General features: G+C 51.2%; 6 protein-coding genes across 6 annotated transcripts; 3 read left to right on the forward strand and 3 right to left on the reverse strand.

Moving 5' to 3' along the window:
* Positions 1-3,019: 3,019 nt before the first annotated feature.
* On the forward strand, positions 3,020-3,987 carry N7532_006187 (sucrase/ferredoxin-like domain-containing protein; the record flags this gene model as incomplete). Its single annotated transcript, XM_056618681.1, has 2 exons — positions 3,020-3,214; positions 3,298-3,987. The coding sequence occupies 2 exons, from the start codon at positions 3,020-3,022 to the stop codon at positions 3,985-3,987; spliced, it is 885 nt and encodes a 294-aa protein (XP_056474840.1).
* A 511-nt stretch (positions 3,988-4,498) lies between these two features.
* On the forward strand, positions 4,499-7,528 carry N7532_006188 (leucine--tRNA ligase NAM2; the record flags this gene model as incomplete). The annotated part of the gene is made up of 2 exons (XM_056618682.1): positions 4,499-5,005; positions 5,075-7,528. 2 exons carry the CDS (start codon positions 4,499-4,501, stop codon positions 7,526-7,528), a joined length of 2,961 nt encoding a protein of 986 aa, XP_056474841.1.
* Positions 7,529-7,632: 104 nt separating this feature from the next.
* On the reverse strand, positions 7,633-9,631 carry N7532_006189 (cytochrome P450; the record flags this gene model as incomplete). Its single annotated transcript, XM_056618683.1, has 6 exons — positions 7,633-8,111; positions 8,190-8,703; positions 8,764-8,825; positions 8,875-9,254; positions 9,407-9,470; positions 9,541-9,631. 6 exons carry the CDS (start codon positions 9,629-9,631, stop codon positions 7,633-7,635), a joined length of 1,590 nt encoding a protein of 529 aa, XP_056474842.1.
* Positions 9,632-11,671: 2,040 nt separating this feature from the next.
* N7532_006190 (CAAX prenyl protease RCE1) lies at positions 11,672-12,923 on the reverse strand (the record flags this gene model as incomplete). Its single annotated transcript, XM_056618684.1, has 4 exons — positions 11,672-12,220; positions 12,289-12,669; positions 12,756-12,796; positions 12,869-12,923. The coding sequence occupies 4 exons, from the start codon at positions 12,921-12,923 to the stop codon at positions 11,672-11,674; spliced, it is 1,026 nt and encodes a 341-aa protein (XP_056474843.1).
* Positions 12,924-14,413: 1,490 nt separating this feature from the next.
* Positions 14,414-16,721, forward strand: N7532_006191 (putative serine-rich protein; the record flags this gene model as incomplete). The annotated part of the gene is made up of 3 exons (XM_056618685.1): positions 14,414-16,382; positions 16,432-16,631; positions 16,683-16,721. 3 exons carry the CDS (start codon positions 14,414-14,416, stop codon positions 16,719-16,721), a joined length of 2,208 nt encoding a protein of 735 aa, XP_056474844.1.
* An 820-nt stretch (positions 16,722-17,541) lies between these two features.
* N7532_006192 (lysophospholipid acyltransferase) lies at positions 17,542-19,375 on the reverse strand (the record flags this gene model as incomplete). The annotated part of the gene is made up of 4 exons (XM_056618686.1): positions 17,542-18,020; positions 18,074-19,192; positions 19,253-19,297; positions 19,354-19,375. The coding sequence occupies 4 exons, from the start codon at positions 19,373-19,375 to the stop codon at positions 17,542-17,544; spliced, it is 1,665 nt and encodes a 554-aa protein (XP_056474845.1).
* Positions 19,376-19,514: the final 139 nt, after the last annotated feature.

Consider the following 19,514-nt stretch of genomic DNA (forward strand, 5'->3'; position numbering starts at 1 on the left):
TTTAAATCAAAAACCGGTCATAAAGGTCGATGAAGTCAATCGCCCAAAACGGCGTTGGAGAAGAGCAGCGGCTAATGGCGAAGCGGGGAGAGTGGGGAACATGCAGGCCATAGCTAGCAGAGCTTGGACTCGGGCAAAGTAAGGGAGAGATATTTTTGGGTTTTGCATACCTTAAAAGTTGTGTTTTGGATCTGAAGTGAGGAGAGGGTGGAAAAAGGACGATGATGAAAAAGTAAGAATCCGACCGGCCAGGAGGCCCAATTATATAGATGGCGGGCCCCTCTCCTCGAGCCCCTCTTAGACAACAGGGAGAGCGTGAATGTGGATGGAGCCGAACCCAAAACACGCTGTACTCCCCTCAGATCCCAGTCGGCGCCGTTTCAAACGGGACGGGACTTCGGACGGGGCTACCGGTTGATGGGGAACGCACCACTCATGGCGGCGCTGGTCTCTCCGCATGAGGGACAGGGGGGGAGGAGACTTTGTGGTTCGTGTTCATGCACACGCCGGGTTCCCGCTGGCGCTGGCCCGCGAGTTACCATCTACGATCGAGCCTACACTAGCCAGGTCCTCATGTAGCTTGTTACTCCGCGGACGTTTTGCGCAAGCACCTCCTAGACCCTCATTGCCGCGGTCTCGCGACCTTTCGTTGGCGAGTGACAGGTGCGGGGAACCTCATTTTTGGGGCTCGTGGCCGTGATAAGGCTCTGTCGGCCTAAGGTCGCACGATCGACCACAATAGTCGGCCCCATACCCGGTTGCCCGCTCCGTCAGCCCGTGTAACCATCGCTGCAACACAGCTGCACATCTGCATATCCGCCATCAGCCCATCCAGTGGGAAGGACACACTAACATGGAATTGGGACTAACCTGAGTGGGATAGCTACCCCGCAGAGGGGTAGCTGACATAATGAGGGGTAGCTGGCACGCATCCAAAAAGAATCATAAAGTACCAGACATTCGGAGCCACGCAGTGCTACGCGCCGCGGAGATTTGGAGGCTTCACACCGCAATTGAAGCTCCCCGGACAATCTACTAAAGATGCCGTGAGTCCCGGCCATCCCCATCTCCTCAGGGGAACCTCCCGAGCCATCTCCGTCTTTCTGCCGAACTTCGGCCCTCGCCTTCCCTCATTCTCCAACTTCGTGGGGCCCGCAGTCATCTGCGCCCACCTTGTTTTTTCCGGTGAGGAGAGGTTGTTGGAGAACGGCCCTCACGGCGGATCCACTGAAGCACCCGGTTACTCGCTCCAGGCACGGCTTCCCACGCCGGGATAGAATACCACATTGAGCCAGCATTGCAACGGGGACATTTCCTCGATTTCACCATCGCCAGAGCGACGTCGGCACGCGATGAACCTGCGCTGAGGATCTGACGGTGGCTAATGTTTTTGGTGAGGGCAATGGCCTTTGCTGTGACGTTGCGGCTGTCAATTGAGCAATGGAATCGTTGAATTCCATGGGCAAGAGATGATCTGGGATGTGATCGTACATTGTCGCTGGTTTGGACTCGGATCCGACTTGTGATCCTTGATTCGAGTCTCCCAATGTCTGGCGGGGGTTGTTGGTGGCATTCCCTGCAAGCACGGAACCTATCCCGGAGTCTGCGATCGCGGATCTCCAAGTGTCCCGGTGGTCGCATGAGCAAGGGCTCCTCTTGTGATGGTCGCGATTGATCTGTTTCCAGACGTGGTCGCTGGGGATTCGTCTTAATTCACTGCCTCCGGTCAACCTGCTAACAAACTCGTACTTTTAACATTGAAAACAACCAGCCCCTACTTATGGATCTTGAAATCAAGCCATGAACTCCTTTCCATTTCGCACTCCTGTGCTCGCGGTGTCGCAAAACACATCATTATTTCGCGTGGGAAGAATGGTGCATGAGATCGCATCGTTCAACGATGCGCCTGGCTGCCGCTTAATGCCAAACAGGATCGATTTCAAGAACAGAAAATATCCGCGAGCTGGATTCGACTATCAGATGTTTACGGATACAACGATCGAGAACCGAACCTCATACGCATCCCCTATCTTGTCCAAGCTCAATGTTTACCCACGTCGAGATCCATCCCATGTCCATTTCATACGCGAATCACCAGTCAACGGCTCGATCGACTATACCGAGGCATTGCATTGTGATGAGAATCCATACATGTGAAGTTTTGGATATTAACCCGATATTGAGAGGGATCCACAAAGCTTCATATGGCTTCTTTAAAACATGGAGGGACTCCCAAACAATTGCAGATATAACTATCTCAAAAATCAATCAGTATTATGATCCTATCTGGCATAAACGAATTCAGTTCCCTCGGGCTTCATGGTGGACAATCTGCTTGGCTGGGTGCGGTTTTGGGCTCAGATTGAGCTCTGGATGAATTGTGAATCTGGGTCAATGCCTTGCGTCTCCCTAAAATCCAGGCGGCGCACAGGATTCCAAATCGTAATTATTGAGGTCTAGCTCATAGGTGTTAATAATAATTCTTTTCCTGTCAGCCAGCCTCCTTGCCAAAAGAAATACACGTAATTCAATGAAGGTTTCAAGACAAACAATGGTTTTGCATGGTCCTTGACAAGGCATTGTTTAGCCCCACCACGTGAAAGCCGCGGCGAATGGCACGCGGCGATTGATAATCCCGCCAGGCAACGCTAATCTCCGCTCCGAAATTCTCGGAGATGTTCCCAGGTACTTAGTAGTTTTCAATCACGATCGCTTAACCCTTGCATGCTCTTGTCCGGGTCGCTCCTTCGATCTATCAGCTCAAATTCCTCATCCCCTTCCAGCCCGCCTCTGAGCAACCAACAAACCTCCTCCGATGAGAGCGCGATCAACAACCCTCGCCCAGTCGCTCGCGCGGGATTGGAGCGGGCGAGTATACCACTACACTAGACCCTCGCGGTTCTTGTCAACTACACCATGTCGTACGAGTCGCCTCCGTGCGCGTCTCGAGATCCCTCCCCCTTTCCCTGTCACCAAGTCGTGTCCGGAGCCGACCTGCAATTGCCCGCCGAGGCCAGCCATGCCCGAGGGATTACCAATTGATCACGAGCAAGCACTGAATGGCACGATGGCTGCCTATGCACAACAAATATTGGTCTGCACAGGGCAGAGGGATTGGACGAGTCGGATTGAGAATGACGGAGAGAACGAAACATGGGGACATCTTGTTCGAGGACTCAAGCGTTTGCTCGGTCGTGGTGGACCATATCTGGATGTATGCGCCTCTTTGCCCTCAATCACTCCTATCAGGCTACATGAATGGACAGCAACTAACAGTAATACTCTTGACCAATTTAGCCTTTCAACAATGTCCTCGTCACGACTTCCTCCATCGCCCCAGCTGCGACCAACTCCACCACAGCATCCGCCTTCCTCTTCCCCAGCTTCAAATATATTCCTTCCATACCAGTGGAAACCCTGTCCTCCACTAACGCCACCGACTTGAGAACTTTTGTCCGGGCATTCCTTCTCCCGGAGCGACTACATGACATGCATTCTTCCCTCCCAGCCGAGAAACAAGCAGGCATGACTAGGGCCCCAGAGCTATCTTCGAAGTTCGAAGGAATCGTCTATATAAACCACTCTCCTACAGTCTTGATTTGCGGACACGGAGGCCGAGATATGCGCTGTGGCGTCATGGCGCCCGCCCTCGAAAGCGAATTCCAGCGCGTGCTTCAATCGCAAGGATTCACGTTCGCGGGTAGCGACAGTTCTACCATTGATGGGCCCAATCATGCCAATATTGGCTTGATTAGTCATGTTGGCGGACATAAATATGCCGGCAATGTCATTGTATATATCCCGCCTAAGATGACGGTGGGAACAACTGACGAGCCTCACCCGCTGGCGGGTAAGGGTATTTGGTATGGTCGCATTGAGCCGAAGCATGTGCAAGGTATCGTTGACGAGACTATTCTTGGAGGAAGGGTGGTGACGGATCATTTCCGGGGTGGGATTGACCGCAATGGAGACATTTTGCGGATGTAGATGATAGACTATAGATTGAGTGTGTATTAAGAGTGTACAATATGAGATACATTGCATATAGACAAGCGAATTCATATGAGCAGTCCGATTTTTCACTTAACGCACCCTAGATCCAGGAGATTACTGCTAACTTGTTTGATCTTGTTTGTTTCACAACGTAGCCTTTCTGTGGCCTTTCAGATCCACAAATGACTGGGTAGATGAATAGTATATGGTCAGACGAGTGACTTGGAAAACCAGTTAGAGCGAAATTCATACCAAAAATAGTGAATCCATATCACAGTGATCTCCTAAATTTACTATAGTAAATTGAAGTTGGTCTTGATGTTCATACATGGTAGACGCTTGCCTCGGATGGATATATTAGCGCTAGTCCCGATCGGGGCTAAAGCTGTCCGGGGCCCAGGGAAGTTTTGACTGAAGATCGGACGACCGTCCTAGCAACAAGTGGTTACCACCGCTCTCGTTCAACTCTCGTTTGACTCTGCGGGGACATGATGATCCATTCATCATGCACACACTCTCCCGTGTACGATTGACGCCCCTGGCCATCCGAAGCCGGAGGTGCATACGCCCTGGCAAACTCCGATTCCCACACGCCCTCAATGCCTTCGCCCGCCTCGCGACGACGTCCTCGAACTCTCGGAAACTTGATCTGCCCGCCCTAGACAAGAAATGGCAAGCGAAATGGCAAACCGACGCGACTCTAACCCAAGTGAACCCCGAAAAGGGTGTCGAACCGAAGCCGCAATCTTACATCCTGTCGATGTTTCCTTACCCGTCCGGTACGCTGCATATGGGCCATCTGCGTGTATACACGATTTCCGATGTGCTATCGCGATTCTACAAAATGCGCGGGCATGATGTTCTACACCCAATGGGGTGGGACGCGTTTGGATTGCCGGCGGAAAATGCGGCGATTGAGAGGGGAGTTGATCCGGCGGAGTGGACGGAGCAGAATATCGCGAAGATGAAGGAGCAGCTGCGGAGAATCTCTGCTTCATTTGACTGGGATAGGGTACGTTGAATCGAAGAATTATTCCCGCCCAGAATTATATGCGCTGTTGGCTAACTCGCCATGTGTTAGGAGCTGGCCACCTGTTCTCCAGAATTCTACGAACAAACGCAGCGAATTTTCTTGATGCTCTACGAGAAGGGCCTGGCATACCAAGCTGAAGCGCTTGTTAACTACGATCCTGTTGACAAGACAGTTCTGGCGAATGAACAGGTCGATGCCAATGGTTTCTCGTGGCGGTCTGGTGCCAAGGTGGAGAAATTGAATCTCAAACAATGGTTTTTCCGAATCACGGAATTCAAGGAGATGCTATTGAAGGATCTTGATTCTCTTGCTGGCGGCTGGCCTGAGCGCGTGCTGTCAATGCAACGGAACTGGCTGGGAAAGTCCCTAGGAGCTAAGGTTACCTTTCCGGTTACCATCCATGGTGACAAGGAAGTCAATGTGTTCGTCTTCACGACGCGACCAGACACATTGTATGGTGTTGAATACCTCGCCCTGTCGCTAAACCACCCTATCGTGTTAGAGGCGGCCGAGAAAGACCCTTCTCTCCGGAAGTTCCTGGATGAAGCATCGTCGCTTCCGCCGGACTCCAAAACTGGCTACATCCTCAAGGGTGTTGAGGCATCTCATCCTCTGCGGAAAATTGACAAGGAGAGTCCTCATTTGCAAAGGAAGTTACCAATCTTCGCGGCACCATATGTGCTCAGTGACTATGGTGAGGGTGCAGTGATGGCTGTTCCTGGTCACGATGCTAGGGACATGTCTTTCTTCAAGGAGAACATGAACCCCGACTCCGTTCCCATTGTTATTCAATCAGAGCCGTCGAAGTTGCAAGGCAGTGATCCAGCAGACTCGGTTATTCCTGCACGTGACGCAACGGCCTTTACTCAGGAAGGTTTTCTCACCTCACGTTGCTGGAAGTATCAAGGCCTGTCGTCCAAAGAGGCAGCAAAGCAGATTGTCACCGACCTTAAGCAAGTGGGTCAGGCTGAGTTCCAGGAGACCTGGCGGTTGAGGGATTGGTTGATCAGTCGGCAACGGTATTGGGGTGCACCTATTCCAATTATTCACTGCGGCGACTGTGGCCCTGTCCCTGTTCCAGCAAAGGATCTGCCCGTGAAGCTACCAAAGATCGGCGGAGAATGGCTGAAAGGCAAAAAAGGAAATCCCCTGGAGTTCTCCGAGAAATTCCTCCACACCAACTGCCCCAGTTGTGGAGGCTCAGCGAAACGTGATACCGATACCATGGACACATTTGTAGATTCATCCTGGTACTATCTGCGCTTCTTGGACCCGAAGAACAAGGAGTCTCCTTTCTCGCCGGCTCTCGCACGCCCTGTGGATGTCTACATTGGTGGTGTCGAACACGCCATTCTACATTTGCTTTATGCTCGGTTCATCTACAAGTTCCTTGCTCGGTCTGAACTGTTCCCCGCAATTTCTCATGTTGAGAACCTGTCAGAACCTGCAGAACCCTTCAAGATTCTTCTTTCTCAGGGCATGGTGCACGGTAAGACTTTCACCGAGCCCTCTACCGGTCGATTTTTGCACCCGTCCGCGGTGGATATCTCTAGTCCGGATAAGCCCTTGATCAAGGGCACTGATATCGCTCCTAACATCTCTTTCGAGAAGATGTCTAAGAGCAAACACAATGGTGTTGATCCAACAGATTGCGCAATTAAATACGGAGCGGACGCTACCCGTGCACAGATTCTATTCTCCGCACCCGTCAGTGAAGTATTGGAGTGGGACGAGGCCAAGATTGTTGGTGTTGAGCGCTGGTTCGGTCGACTGTGGAAGTTTGTCATCGATACCCAGGAAACACTGGACAGCTCATCTTTTGCCGTCTCCATTGCTGATTTAGATGCATCTCACGGTCACGCAGCTTCTCTCCCCTCTTCGCTAGAGGAATTCAGTGATTCTGACGCGGATGCGATCTTGGCAGCTCACAACACCATATCCTCGGTGACTTCCTGCATCGAGAGCAATCCTTACGGCCTCAACACAGTTATCTCCGACTTGACAAAACTGACCAATGCCCTCATATCGTCACCTCCCTCCTCACCACTTGCCCTCTACCTCTCCGTTTCCACTCTCCTCCGCCTCCTCTCACCAATCGCCCCAGCACTAGCATCCGAGTCATGGGAAATGCTGCACAAACCCCTCATTCAAAAGGCCGACCCGACAGCCAATGTACCTTCCATCCAGGCCTCCTCCTGGCCTACGCCTCTTCTCTCTTCCCAGCAAGCCGATGTCCTCTCTGCTCGCGGTGGCCAGACCGTTGCTATCCAGATCAATGGAAAGATGCGGTGTGTTATTACTATCCCGCGCATGCTTTCCCCAACAACCTCCCCTCCCAAGGGGAAGAACTCTGGCCCGACGCAAGAGGAACAGGAGTGGATAATCAGCCGCGTGCTGGAAACCACCGAAGGCAAGCACTGGCTTCGAGAGAAGAACGATTGGGAAAAGCGACGACGGGTGATCGTCGTCAAGGGTGGTAAACTTGTGAACGTTGTATTCTAATCATCAAATGTGTCATAACTAGATATCTTCATTCTGAACAATGTACTCTATTAGAACAGGGCAACAGAGTCCGAAACAACAATCTTAATTCAACGTTGAAATGATCAAGCCGCAAACCTCGGAAAGACTTCCACGCTAGCCTTCTCAAACTCGCGCACAATCGTATTCTTCCTCGCCTCGGATCGCACCGAAACCCGACAACCAAACGGCTTAGCACTCAGCACCAGTCCCTCGTTATATCCAGTCACCGCATCCACATCTGGCACCATGGGCAATCCACTCTTCTCTTCGACACCAGGGCCGATGTTAAAGGCCCATATCAACTTCACAATCGCCAAGAACAGATTACGCTCGGCAAGATGCATCCCGGGGCATATCCGACGACCAGATCCATAACCATAGTGGTCACGAAGATTAACATCAATAGACGCTGCAAGTTCTGGGGCAAGCGTTGTCTTGCCTTTGAAATGGTCCGGATCGAAGACGTCCGGGTTCGCAAAGTATGCTGGGTCTTGGTGAAGGCCCCAAACATTGATGATGACGCTTGAGCCTTGGGGGATGAAGTAGCCATCGATCCAGTCATCTAATCAATGTGTTTTCAGGTCAGCGGTCAAGAAAAAGGAGGCAGACTTATCGTCGTCACAAGAAACACAAAACTGACCATCTGTAGCAGCATGAGGAAATGCCAGGGGAACAACAGGTCTCCACCGCATCGTCTCCTTGACGGTAGCAGCGACATAAGGAAGGCTAGCATAATCCTCCCAAGTCGGCGTCCTTTCCTCTCCAACAACGCTATCAACTTCCGCCTGCGCCTTACGCAGGACACTCGGCCACTTGGTCATGGCATGAATGAACGATTGAATAGCGGTCGCCGTGGTATCTGAGGCCCCTTCTACCCTAACTCCGCAGATGAAATAAATCTGGTGGTCTGTTAAGCCGAGCTTCTCATTCTGGTCGAGTACCATGTCCATCATGGAGCCTCGGCTGTAATCGGGGTTTTGACGGCGCTGTCGGACTCGATTTAAAAATGAGCTGTAAAGAGAGTTCATGTTTGATCCGACTGTTTTGGAGGTCGTTATCCAGTTTTTGTAGAGACTTTCTGGAAGCCAGTGGAAAATGGGGAAGATGTCCACTGGAGGTGTAGCACCGAGTTCCATGACCTGGACCCAGCCGTCCTAAAGAGATCAGATGGTAAGGATTCGACTGTTTATATACTTCTCAGATGAAATCCTCACCATGATCTCATACAAACGACGCATATGCGGCGTATCAATCCTGGGCGTGCGCATCCCAAACACTGGTCAGGCATTAGCATGAAAACCAGGCCTTGAGGGAGATATGCATACTTAAACTTATGGCAATACTATTACTAAACCGCTTGGGATGCAACATATGCTGATCCGGCTGCTGGCATAGATCATAAAGCATCTGTACCGCCTCGGCATCTTGCACAGGCACATACTCCCTTTCAACGACGGATTCCATGAATTTTTGGTGGACAAGCTTTCGGAAGACACGCCACAGTGGGCCATATTGCATGACCAGCATGTGCTCACCGTTCGTGATCAGATTATCGGAGACATAGGATTGGGGTCGCTGGCTGTATTTGAAGCTGCGTTTGTCGATGAGCTCGCGGACGAGTCGGCGATCTGTTAGGACGATTACTGTCCCCGAGCCGATTTTGATGGAGTATATTTTGCCGTACAGTTGAGCCCATTCTGTGAGTCTGGAGGCAAAGAGTCATTAATTCAAGTTCTTTTTAGCAAGGTCGAGGTTGAAGAAGGTGTGGGGGTGAGTGGGAGAGTGAGCCTGAGCAGGTCAAGGAACCCACTACAAAAAGTACGGATGTATATACAGTTTTGGAAGGGAATCCTATACTTGAAAAATGTGCCAGACTTAGGAAGCTGATGAAGATTCCCCAGAATAGGAAAAGTCGGAGGGCCTGTTCGACGTTAGCACCCTATCAGCACTGATGATTTTCATTTTCTTCGTTTTAGTTGAAGTATACTGACCAGGTGGCAGGTTCTTGCCTCTTCGCCCCAGAGTGAGGCAAGCATACACCAAGCCGCAAAGACAGAAAGCAAAGAGTAAGGCGAAAACCATCACGACTAGTAGATTTAAGAGAAATCAAAATGCTTTGAGGGGTAAACAGCTCGAGAAGTGGCGGGAATATGCCAAATATACACGAGACCTACAACCTGAACTAGTCTATCCCGCTCGAGGTCCTATCAGAGTTTCGAAAATCAAAGCGATGCGTTCTTATTGCTTCGTAGGAAACACCTGCATGGTATTTCTGCAGAGATGCCGTCTAATGCCTGTTATGACAGAACAAAGATACACGGATGTGGGTGGGTCGTGGCTCTGATTAGCCTATGCGGTAGGGATCTCATGTACGACTATGCAGCTTGCAGGACTTCGTAGCTCGCTGACAGGGAATTCTGTCCCCCGATGAAGGTTTCTGTCGCTAATAGCCTTTCTAGGCTTGGTAAATATTACAGACCTAGCTGGCTTGATGTCACTGAGCAATCCTTGTCATGGTATTGGGGCAAATTTCCATAACTCTTGTTTCGTCCCATCATCTTTCTTGATCAGTGGGTTCCATCTCTCCAGCAAAAGCTGTGACGGCTTGTTTCGCACTCATGCAACAGATCAGCAGCAGCGCGAAGAGTTGAGACTTTAATCAGTAGACAGTTATCTTTTACTAGCCTTGCAAATAGCTGTATTCAAATTCAGACGGAACACGTCCGATCCATCTCGCATGGCTTGTAGAGTCTGTCTGAAAAGGAGCTGTATATACTCCATAGGCAAATACTTAAAGAAATTATCCTCGGGTTGTGTGCAAAAGCTCAACCAAAGGCCTCGCATCTTACTCGGGTAGGTCAGGAGGATATGTCTCCTCTGTAGAGAGGCTCTAAGGCAACTTGTCTCCTTTTCAGTAAGCAAAACGGGGTTACTAGTCTGTGCAATAGTAAGCTATAGAGTAGATGACTAAATAGATGAACAAGCAGTATTCTAGGCCAGAAAATGAAAATTTTCGACCCTAGCAAGCATATCAGTTTTCCAATCGGCGACCGTCGCTACAGAGCACACTCTCACATTTGGCGTCGACGCCTCCTTCCAGCAGGCGAAGACTAGTACGAGCAGCAGGTACCCAAGCTGCCGACTCCCGCTCTCGGGTCAGGAACACCCGTCCCTCGCAACTTGATTCATACTATTGATATTGTGATGCATGCTTGTCTTACATTCTTTGTTGGATTTGGGAGGGGCTGGGGCTTGGCGAGTAGGCTGCAAGGGCGCCTCGACGTCTCAGTGCAAAAATTTAGACCTACGAAATTTTGAATTCGGTAGCTCCGCTGAAGATCGGTTTTTTGGAATAGAATTGTTTAGAGGGGTAGTGCGACTTTGTTTTGTTTAATGATTTTGGTTGTGGAATCATTTTGGTGCTAAGAAATAAAAGAGCAATGGAAGGCACATGACATGTGTTTTGCTTAGTCATTCGTTCATCTTGGTTAGTTCGGTTAACTTAACTACTTCATCAGGCTCTGTTTTGACTGTGAATCAACAACAGTAACTCTGTGAATCAATTTAATCACATTGGGTTTCAGAATTACCATTCCCGAGTATATTCCCAAGCGCAATCACACTATCATGCAACAGTGTGTTGGTGGATGGTCGACACTTGATGGATGGTGGGGGTTACCAAACCCGGGAGATCCACAAATGTATATCCAAGACCACATTGCAGATGCCCACATCATGATGGTATCACACTGCAATTTGCAAGACTGCAACGCGTGGTGCAACTGCTTAAGCATGATCCAGTGCATATGATGCAATATAGCCCATGATGATGAATTAAACAGTTGATTGATTTGTTTACTCTGTTAATATGAAAGTAGCTGGCATGAGCACCAACCAAAGCTTCAAAGATTGAGATGAGTGAAAATAAATGAGTACCTAAAAGACACCGAAACCCGTTGCCCTTCCCAGCTAATCAAAATAAAAACTACACAAAAATCAAATTTATCGCTTGCATCATTATGAACAATTGCTAGGAGGGTTTTGTCAAGCCTGATAAAATACACCATACACCACGATGCATAAATACAAGGGAAAAAGCGGTCATTCATGAGGCTCCCGAGCTTAGCTGGTTCCAGTCTTGGATACAGCGAACGACACAAGACCATAGTACGACTCGGTCAAAGGCCACAGGCACTGGGTGAATGATATGGCACCGGCAACGAGGAGCAAATAGTATGCGACAGTCCAGCCGACACCCAGTTGGCCGTTGCCTACGGAAGTAGAAGCTTCGTCGGAGTCATCCTTGCCACGCGTATTGATGGGTGGGCCAAGGGGCTCTCCGGCTTCAACACGGCCCCAGAAGCGAGGCAGGCCACACCAGTTGCAGAAACTGTGGACAAGAATGGCGGCAATCAAGGATCCTGTGCGCAGGTAGATGAAAGTCGCATACCAACCGAAGATGGTGGTATATCCAAACTGAAGGATCGAGCGCAGTAGCGCAGCAAGGGCTGGAGTGTCCGGGTGCGTCAGGGTGAACTCGTAGAAATGGTGCACATGGGCGATGCCAAAATACAATGGCGCGATGAAAACCACCCGAGTCGGCGACACATGGGCCAGAAGATGCAGGGGCACAATGGCAGACCGAAACATGACCTCCTCAGTGATGGGCCCCTTCACGGATCAGTTAATATCAAAACCCTCGGTGGTGAACCATGGTAGCGTCAGGGCAAGGAACTTACTGCGACATAATTTCTCCAGCCGATCCATCCACTGAGGCTCTCGGAAAGTTTACTGCGGCGAAACCAAGTTCGCCATTCGCCCTCGGCGATCCCGCGCTCAAAGAGAGGGCCCAAGAACAAAATAGCCGTCAGAAACAGGCTGCGGAAGATATCCGCCAAATCGATCGGCCACCAGCCCATCAGACTGAGACCTGCGCCGAGCGAGGAGTTGCCCTCCTCGACGATCAGCCAGAGCACAATGAGCGAACTGACGATGCAGGAACCCGTGACAGCCCGAATGCGCGCGCGAATCACTGACGGGGCATCTCGACTGAGACTCGGCGACGGCCGCGTGGTAGGCGACAGATAGAATGGCACAACATAGAGCAAAGTAAGGGCGACCTGGAGATTGATGAGTTAGGAAGGCATTCACCTTTGACTGTATAACTTGATTAAACCGCAATTTGGAAGGGATGGGGTTGCTTTACAGAAAAGACGGCGACGGTCTGCACCGACAGCGATGGCTCATCTGGCAGGCGCGTTAGCTGACCTGTCCAAACCTTGCCCTGACGATCGCAGAGCTTTCGGGGCATTCACTCACCCTGATGCTTGGAATATAGGCTCTTAAGGCGAGCCAGTACTCCGACGGGCGCCATGATGGATGACTCTCGAGGAATGCCGGGCGGCTTTCACGAAGTCTTCGAAGGCAGAAGACAGACAGCTGCGACCCGCCTTTGTTGGGCCGTGACAGGGCGTGACCATACGGGGCAAAGATACGCGGGGAGTTGGTGGGGCTAAAGTGGCAGTGAGTGGTAAATACGCGGTCACGACAGGGTCCATGGGATGAGCTGGTTTTGCCCCGTCGAAAGTGGCATCTACACTTCTTCACGAAGCAGACGACATCATGCCAGATGGCGGGACCTTCCACCGTGCTCAATCATATATCAATTGCCGGCCATATTGCACACTCGACCGATTACTATTATTAACCCGCGAGAAGTCTCAATCCCGAACCGGTGGGCCGAGCGTCCAGCAACTCGTGGCCCAAGTGAGGCATCATATGCGGCTTATCCCTGTCGCCCATCCTCATTTCAACCTGAGTCAATGCGAGGGGAGATGGAAATCGTGGACAAAAATTCTCCGACCTCACGAGCGGCCATCGCAGGTGGGCTGCTAGGGACAAACATATTGAAAAATGCAGAGCGAGGGCGACCAAAATGAGGTCAGCCAGAAATCACGCTAAATCCTTGACAACGCACTGGGTCTCCACTCGGGGCTGGGCTGGGCGGAGCTCGTTCTCTGGATTTTTGGTTCGCGATTGCTGGGATCGCCATCGCGAAAAGAGCGTCGCCCTACAGTAGTGTACACGCACGACTGAGTTTGGGTCTCGGTCTGGTGTATCACTCCAGGACAATTCCTCTGAGGGGCCTGGGGGAAGGCCCCCCCTCCCACTTCAGGCCCATCAGGCCAGTCAAGCCTAGCTGCAGGAGAAACGAAATGAGCACCGCAGCGTCTGCAGCAGCATTACTCCGTCGGGCAACGCGTCCGACAATCGCTCTCACGGGCGGGTCTCCTCCAATCGTCACTGAGCCCCGCGAGGCCAACGGTGCTCCAGGACCGTGCATGGCTGCATACCCCTGGGGAGTCTGGATCTGCTGTGATAGGCGCTGGCTGCTGCTGGGCCCTGCCTTGCTCGTCGGCGCTTCACCGCCGCTGGGCAACAAAATTCCTGGCCCCCCCTTGGCTCGTTTTGTGTCTCATGTTTTGTGTGCGGTGTTGTTTTCCAGTCGTTCTCTTCCCCGTCGTTCTTTTTTGAAACTAATGTCCTTTTTCGCTTCTTGTCGCTCTTTTCAATGGCCTGCTACGTCTGAAACGACCTTCTAATTGTCCCTGACGACCTTTTTGACGTCTTTACGCTCTTTCCATGAAGAATTCGGCCATATAGAGACCACTATCGATATCGATCGACTCGACCCCAGGGCGAGGCATTCCTTACATCAAACCAATATAGGAAAACAAAAACATCTCCCTTTTCGGTTAACGTCACTCATTGTTTATTACCACCACGTTGAAGAGAATCTTCCGTTATTATTCTTTTGGTGCCCCGTTGGTCCCGCGGACCATGATCTAATTCTGGTTCGACAAAATGTCTTCACACACCCAGTCGCGCTCGCCGCGGCCTCGGCAGCGGCGGGCATTGGAGGAACGCAGCTCAGCACACGCCAATGAGAGATCTCCCACACGTTCGTTGCGCATGGTTCATGATCAAGAGGATGTCGACATCGATGCCGGTGTCGATTACTATACCGCCACTCCATTTCCAACCAAGCCAGAGCAGATCTTGCTGCCAATTCCCGGCAAAGGGCAGCAACAGCCGCAGCAAAAGTATATCGCGGATACGGGCTTCAACTACGCAGACACTCCCGGACCATCGTGGTCGTCACCAGCACTGAGTCATGGCGCCGCAAACAGCATTCGCGAGATCTGGGATGTTTCCTCGACAGCAGATACCGGCATGTCGCCTCCGCAAATGTGGGATGAAGATCCAACCTCCAGCAAATCGTCACTGCCTGAGATTCCCTCAGGAAAGGCACTGGACCATGGTTCTGATGGTTCAGAAGCGGAATTCTCTGATGACGACCTAATTGTCCTGCCCACAGCTACGCCAACTATCAAAGCTGTAGTATCTGAACCGCCAACGTCACCCAAGTCTGTGTCTGATGAAGTAGATTCCACTATTGCCGGTTACTCCAGCCCAAATGTTGAGCCAATTGGAGCCCCCTCGAGTCCCAACTTCGTCACATTGGACAACTCAAGTGTGAACATTCTGCCTCCAGGTGCACCCATCGATTCGGACCCTCGCTCAGACTCGTTGTCTTCTTGGAACTCGCGAGGAACCGCTGTACGACATGCCGGTGCCGTCACTGCGCCGTGGATCTATGCGGCCGGCTCGTCAGAGCAACTGAGCTCTCGCTCGCCGTCTTTCCACTCCAGCCCACCACTTCGGTCCGTTCGGTCTTTCCGCTCTGTCTCAAGACATCCTTCTGCCAGCCGGTCACGATCTGCAACTTCATCCTCACGCAGTTTCCGTTCAGGATCATTTCGATCAGTCTCAGAAATCGCAGCTGCCATCGAGAGTGGCGTGCCTGTTCAATATCCCCGCATTCGTGCTCCATCTTCAAGCTCGCGAGCCGATACATCGGTTTCTTCAGAACGTGATTTTACACCGGGCCCGGCCTCCGGTCGTTGGAACCCGCACCTGTCAAGAGTATCATCAGTCTGGTCTGATGAGGAAGTCGCCATTCAAGCTTCTTCCGCTGAAGCCTCAGCGGAAGAAGAGTCTGCCAGTGCCAGTGATGATTCAGAGCCCACCCTGCCCCCGGTTGCTGTCCTGCAGCCCAAGTCGAAGTCGACCGTTTGGCTTGTCAGGGAATCGCACGAAGAGGAGCGCTTGGATAGTCTGACAAATCTCCCAAATCGCAGTGGCTTCTTGCAAAGTCTCTCATCAGGATCCAAGCGGAGCAACAGCAAGCGTAGCAACAGCATGCGAAGTTCCAAACGGCCCGGTACAAGCTCGAGCAATGTTTTCCACATCCTCCCCACTTGGGCCAAAATCTACTATCGCGCGGATCCGATGAGTCTCAACTCAGCTTTTTCCATGACGCATGGCAGCCGCCCATCTTCTGCACGCCCTGGCACCAGCAATTCCAGCGTCTACAATCTCATGCCTACACCGCTTAATGTCCCAAGACCTCGCTCACCTGAACGGCCTCACTCGCCTGAGCGTGTTCAATTCCCCGAGCGTGCCCGTTGTCCTGATCGTTCTCGCTCTCGCGAACGTGTTCGCTTTGCTCAACGACGTATTGAAAGTGATCCTCGAGACCCGCGAGCTCACTGGGTCCCGGATCCCGAGCCTGTAGAGGGTGAGGTATATGGCACCCCTCGCCATCGTCTTCGACACAGCTGGTCGCCGCATTTGTATACGGATCGACGAACAATTCACCACTCGACTAGTGCATGGACTGCACCATCAATGGATTCCACGACGGAGGCCGTGTTTGGGCGGAGGAATGTCCAGGTCTACTCCTTCTGTTTGGGGTTCATCTTCCCTCTTGGTAAGTCCACATCTATGGTCGCCACCAGAAACTTCCTAACGTATCATAGCCTGGATCATCGCTTCATTTCTTCCTCTTCCGCCAAAGCCCAAAATGGGCTCTGAGATGATGGACTCCGACGATGATGTGGAAATGGCCCTCGAATCGCAGTTGTTGAATCTTCAACAACGGCGATACGACAATGCTCGGTGGTGGAGAAATCTCAACCGCTGGATGATCTCACTTGGCGTTGTGATCACCGTAATTATCGTAAGTCAAGCCTCGTATTCACAAAATTTACCACCGTCTAACAATTTCTAGATTGCACTTGCTGTCATTGGCACCACTACCGGCTTCTAATTCAACAACCTCTCATTGGAGTCTGCAACACTCTCTTACTCTGCTTACAATTCTCACGACCTTCGTTTCTCTCATACCCCCCTCGCGACTCGGAGTATCTTGTTACAAACTTCTGACGACTTCATTGTTTATAACACATTCTCCTCTTTTCCAACCGAAATTCCCGGACATGTTTATCCAATCCACCTATTCGGCTTGATCTCATTTTTCGTCAACGATCCAAACAACAGCCTTTCTTTTTTTTGTTTATTTATTCCGACCATGCTCGAGGAACCTTTTGCCTTGATGCACGACTTGCTCATTTCTCTTCATTTCGCTGGACATTTTGATACGATTTACATGAAACGACTATACGCACCACTCATAATATTCCCCCTTCGTTCTCTTTCATCGTTTGATATTGGTGAAAACCATATACAGGCCCCCGACTACGCTCGGATCTTGATTTCTTTTCTTAATGGTATGACATCTGTGTTGGTTATACTCTTGGCCTTAATTCGGGTTTTCGTGTTCGATGTATTTGAACTTTCGCCATGTATCTTTTCTTCACACATCTGTAGCAGATATTGATATTCAATTTCATATGATTGATCCATGCAACGACTTTCTCACAACAAATGTCAATCATCAAAACGATTAATATGTGAACTGAACCGCAAGCAGCCGGCTTGTCGGAATGATATCTATGTTCTAACCGAAATAAAGGTGTTAACTAATAGAACTAAAAGAGTTCGACTCTCGAATATTAAGACTGTAGAGTCAAAAATGGAGAAAATCCGGAGAAAGGCCTCCCCTATTGAAACCACCTCCCATAACACGCCTAGAGCTTACGCCCGATCTTCTGCTCAACAGCGATCTTCAGCTCTTCACCGGTAGGCATAGTCACTGCGCTTCCCCGACGACGACGAGATTCAATCTCAGCTTTGACCTCAGCGACAGCCTCATCAAAGTCGCGCTCAGGATCATTCGGCAGACCGAGAGTGGGAGGCCGAATAGTCTCCTGGCTGACGGTACGCTGGGCGTAAGGGCGGTTCCGGCGCTTCAGCTTGCCGATAAGGATACCCTTAGCCGGAGAAGCGAAGAACACCATCGAGATCACGATGTTGAGGATACCGTAGTAGTAGACGCGGGACCAGACGGCGATAGACTCATTCAGACCGAGAATGATGAATGGTATCACGGCAAAGCCGAGTGTCAGTTGTGTTACGAACCAGCTGAGAATGTCGTAGTAATGCTTGTAATGCATAGGGCGCGCGCCGTCGGGTGTGAGGAAGAAGGGGCGGACATAGCGTCGGAAGTCTGGATGTAAATGTTATAGATAGGTTTTGAAAGAGAGGGTCAGGGGGTCTTACTTTTCGCAACAGTTTGAATGAACGATCCGAGGATGAAGGTCAGGTAGTAGCCTGGATAGAAACCGTGCCAAAGCGCACTGGTAGCGAAGGTAGCCATGCTAGCTCGGAAACCAGGCTTCTTGCCCTTGGGAGTAACACGCAAGTAGACATAGTTGCGCAGCCAGTGGTTGGTGTTCTTGTTCCAGCTTCCGAGGTAAGCGTGGGAGTTCTGCGCAGTTTCTAGGCCCCAAGGATCGACGTTCTCAAGCCGATTCCAGAAAACCTTGCCCGTTTTGTCATCGAATCCGTTGTATCCCATTCCAGACAGGATACAAGCACCCTCGGTGAGGGACCAGACACCGTAGTACTTGAAGCGGGTGGAGAAGCCAAGCATGTAGACAGTAAACACACGACGGAGAATGCCGAATTCGAGGAATGCATCCGAAAGGACAAAGTCCGGTGTGAACCAAGAGCTCAGCTGCAGGAAAATGAAGATCCAGACCAGTCCAACCGCCAGCTTCTTTGCAGCAGGAGTTCCACTACGAGGGATCTTGCGCTTCTTCCGAGTCTTCGGAACCTTGGACGGGTCGGTACCCGGGGGAATGTCGAAGAGAGTAGTGTCGAGCCAGCGACGGTAGTCGACATATTCGAACGATGGGCCAGCGAAAAGCGATGGGAAGAATAGGACATATCCCAGGTAGTTGATGATGGACGGGAACTCGGTGATGGCTGAGTACTTCTGCGCATCGGACAAGCTCTCCTGAGGCAAACGGCCATCATGAATGTTCCAGCAGAATGAGGAAAGCTTCATGACCATGACCATCTGCGCTCCCGTGATATCGACCACCTGAGAGTCATCCTGGATCTGGCGGTAAATGTGACTGATCGACATGTGACCCATGAGGAAGATGAAGCCGACCCAGGGCATCAGGGAGCCATCCAAATAGTATGCAATGGCATAGGTGCCAGCAGCACTATACAGAAGCGTGCGAAGTCCATCCCAAAGACCAAATAGACCGATGATATAGAAAAGAGAGACGCCGATGATGAACGCGTTCTTCTTCCAGGGCTGAGCGTCGGGGATGCGCTTCAACAGAGCGGCCAGGGGGTAGGACAGCAGGAATGAGGCGATCAGCTTTACTGTAGGGAGTTAGGAGCTGGAGCTGGATCGCTAGTGAGACCGAATTTGTCTATACGTACGCTCATCGACGGAAGCGCCCGTCAGGTTGGCAGGATACTCGAACACTGCGGGGAGCTTGTTAGTTGGCTCTCTGGAGCTCCCCGAGGGGTAAGAAACGCACAGAGATCTATGAAGGGCAACATGGTGTCGACCCAGCTCACAAACAGCTGCAGAAGATAGTCCGCATGCGAAGAGGGGGAAGTCCGCGAAGAAAATAGGCAGAAAAAAAGTCGAGGATCACCGGGGAAGGTGTCATGTGGAAGCGGACGCGCCCAACATTCA

The sequence above is a fragment of the Penicillium argentinense genome (genome assembly GCF_028826775.1).
Source record: "Penicillium argentinense strain IBT 30761 chromosome Unknown utg000005l_segment0_segment0, whole genome shotgun sequence".
NCBI classification, from domain to species: domain Eukaryota; kingdom Fungi; phylum Ascomycota; class Eurotiomycetes; order Eurotiales; family Aspergillaceae; genus Penicillium; species Penicillium argentinense.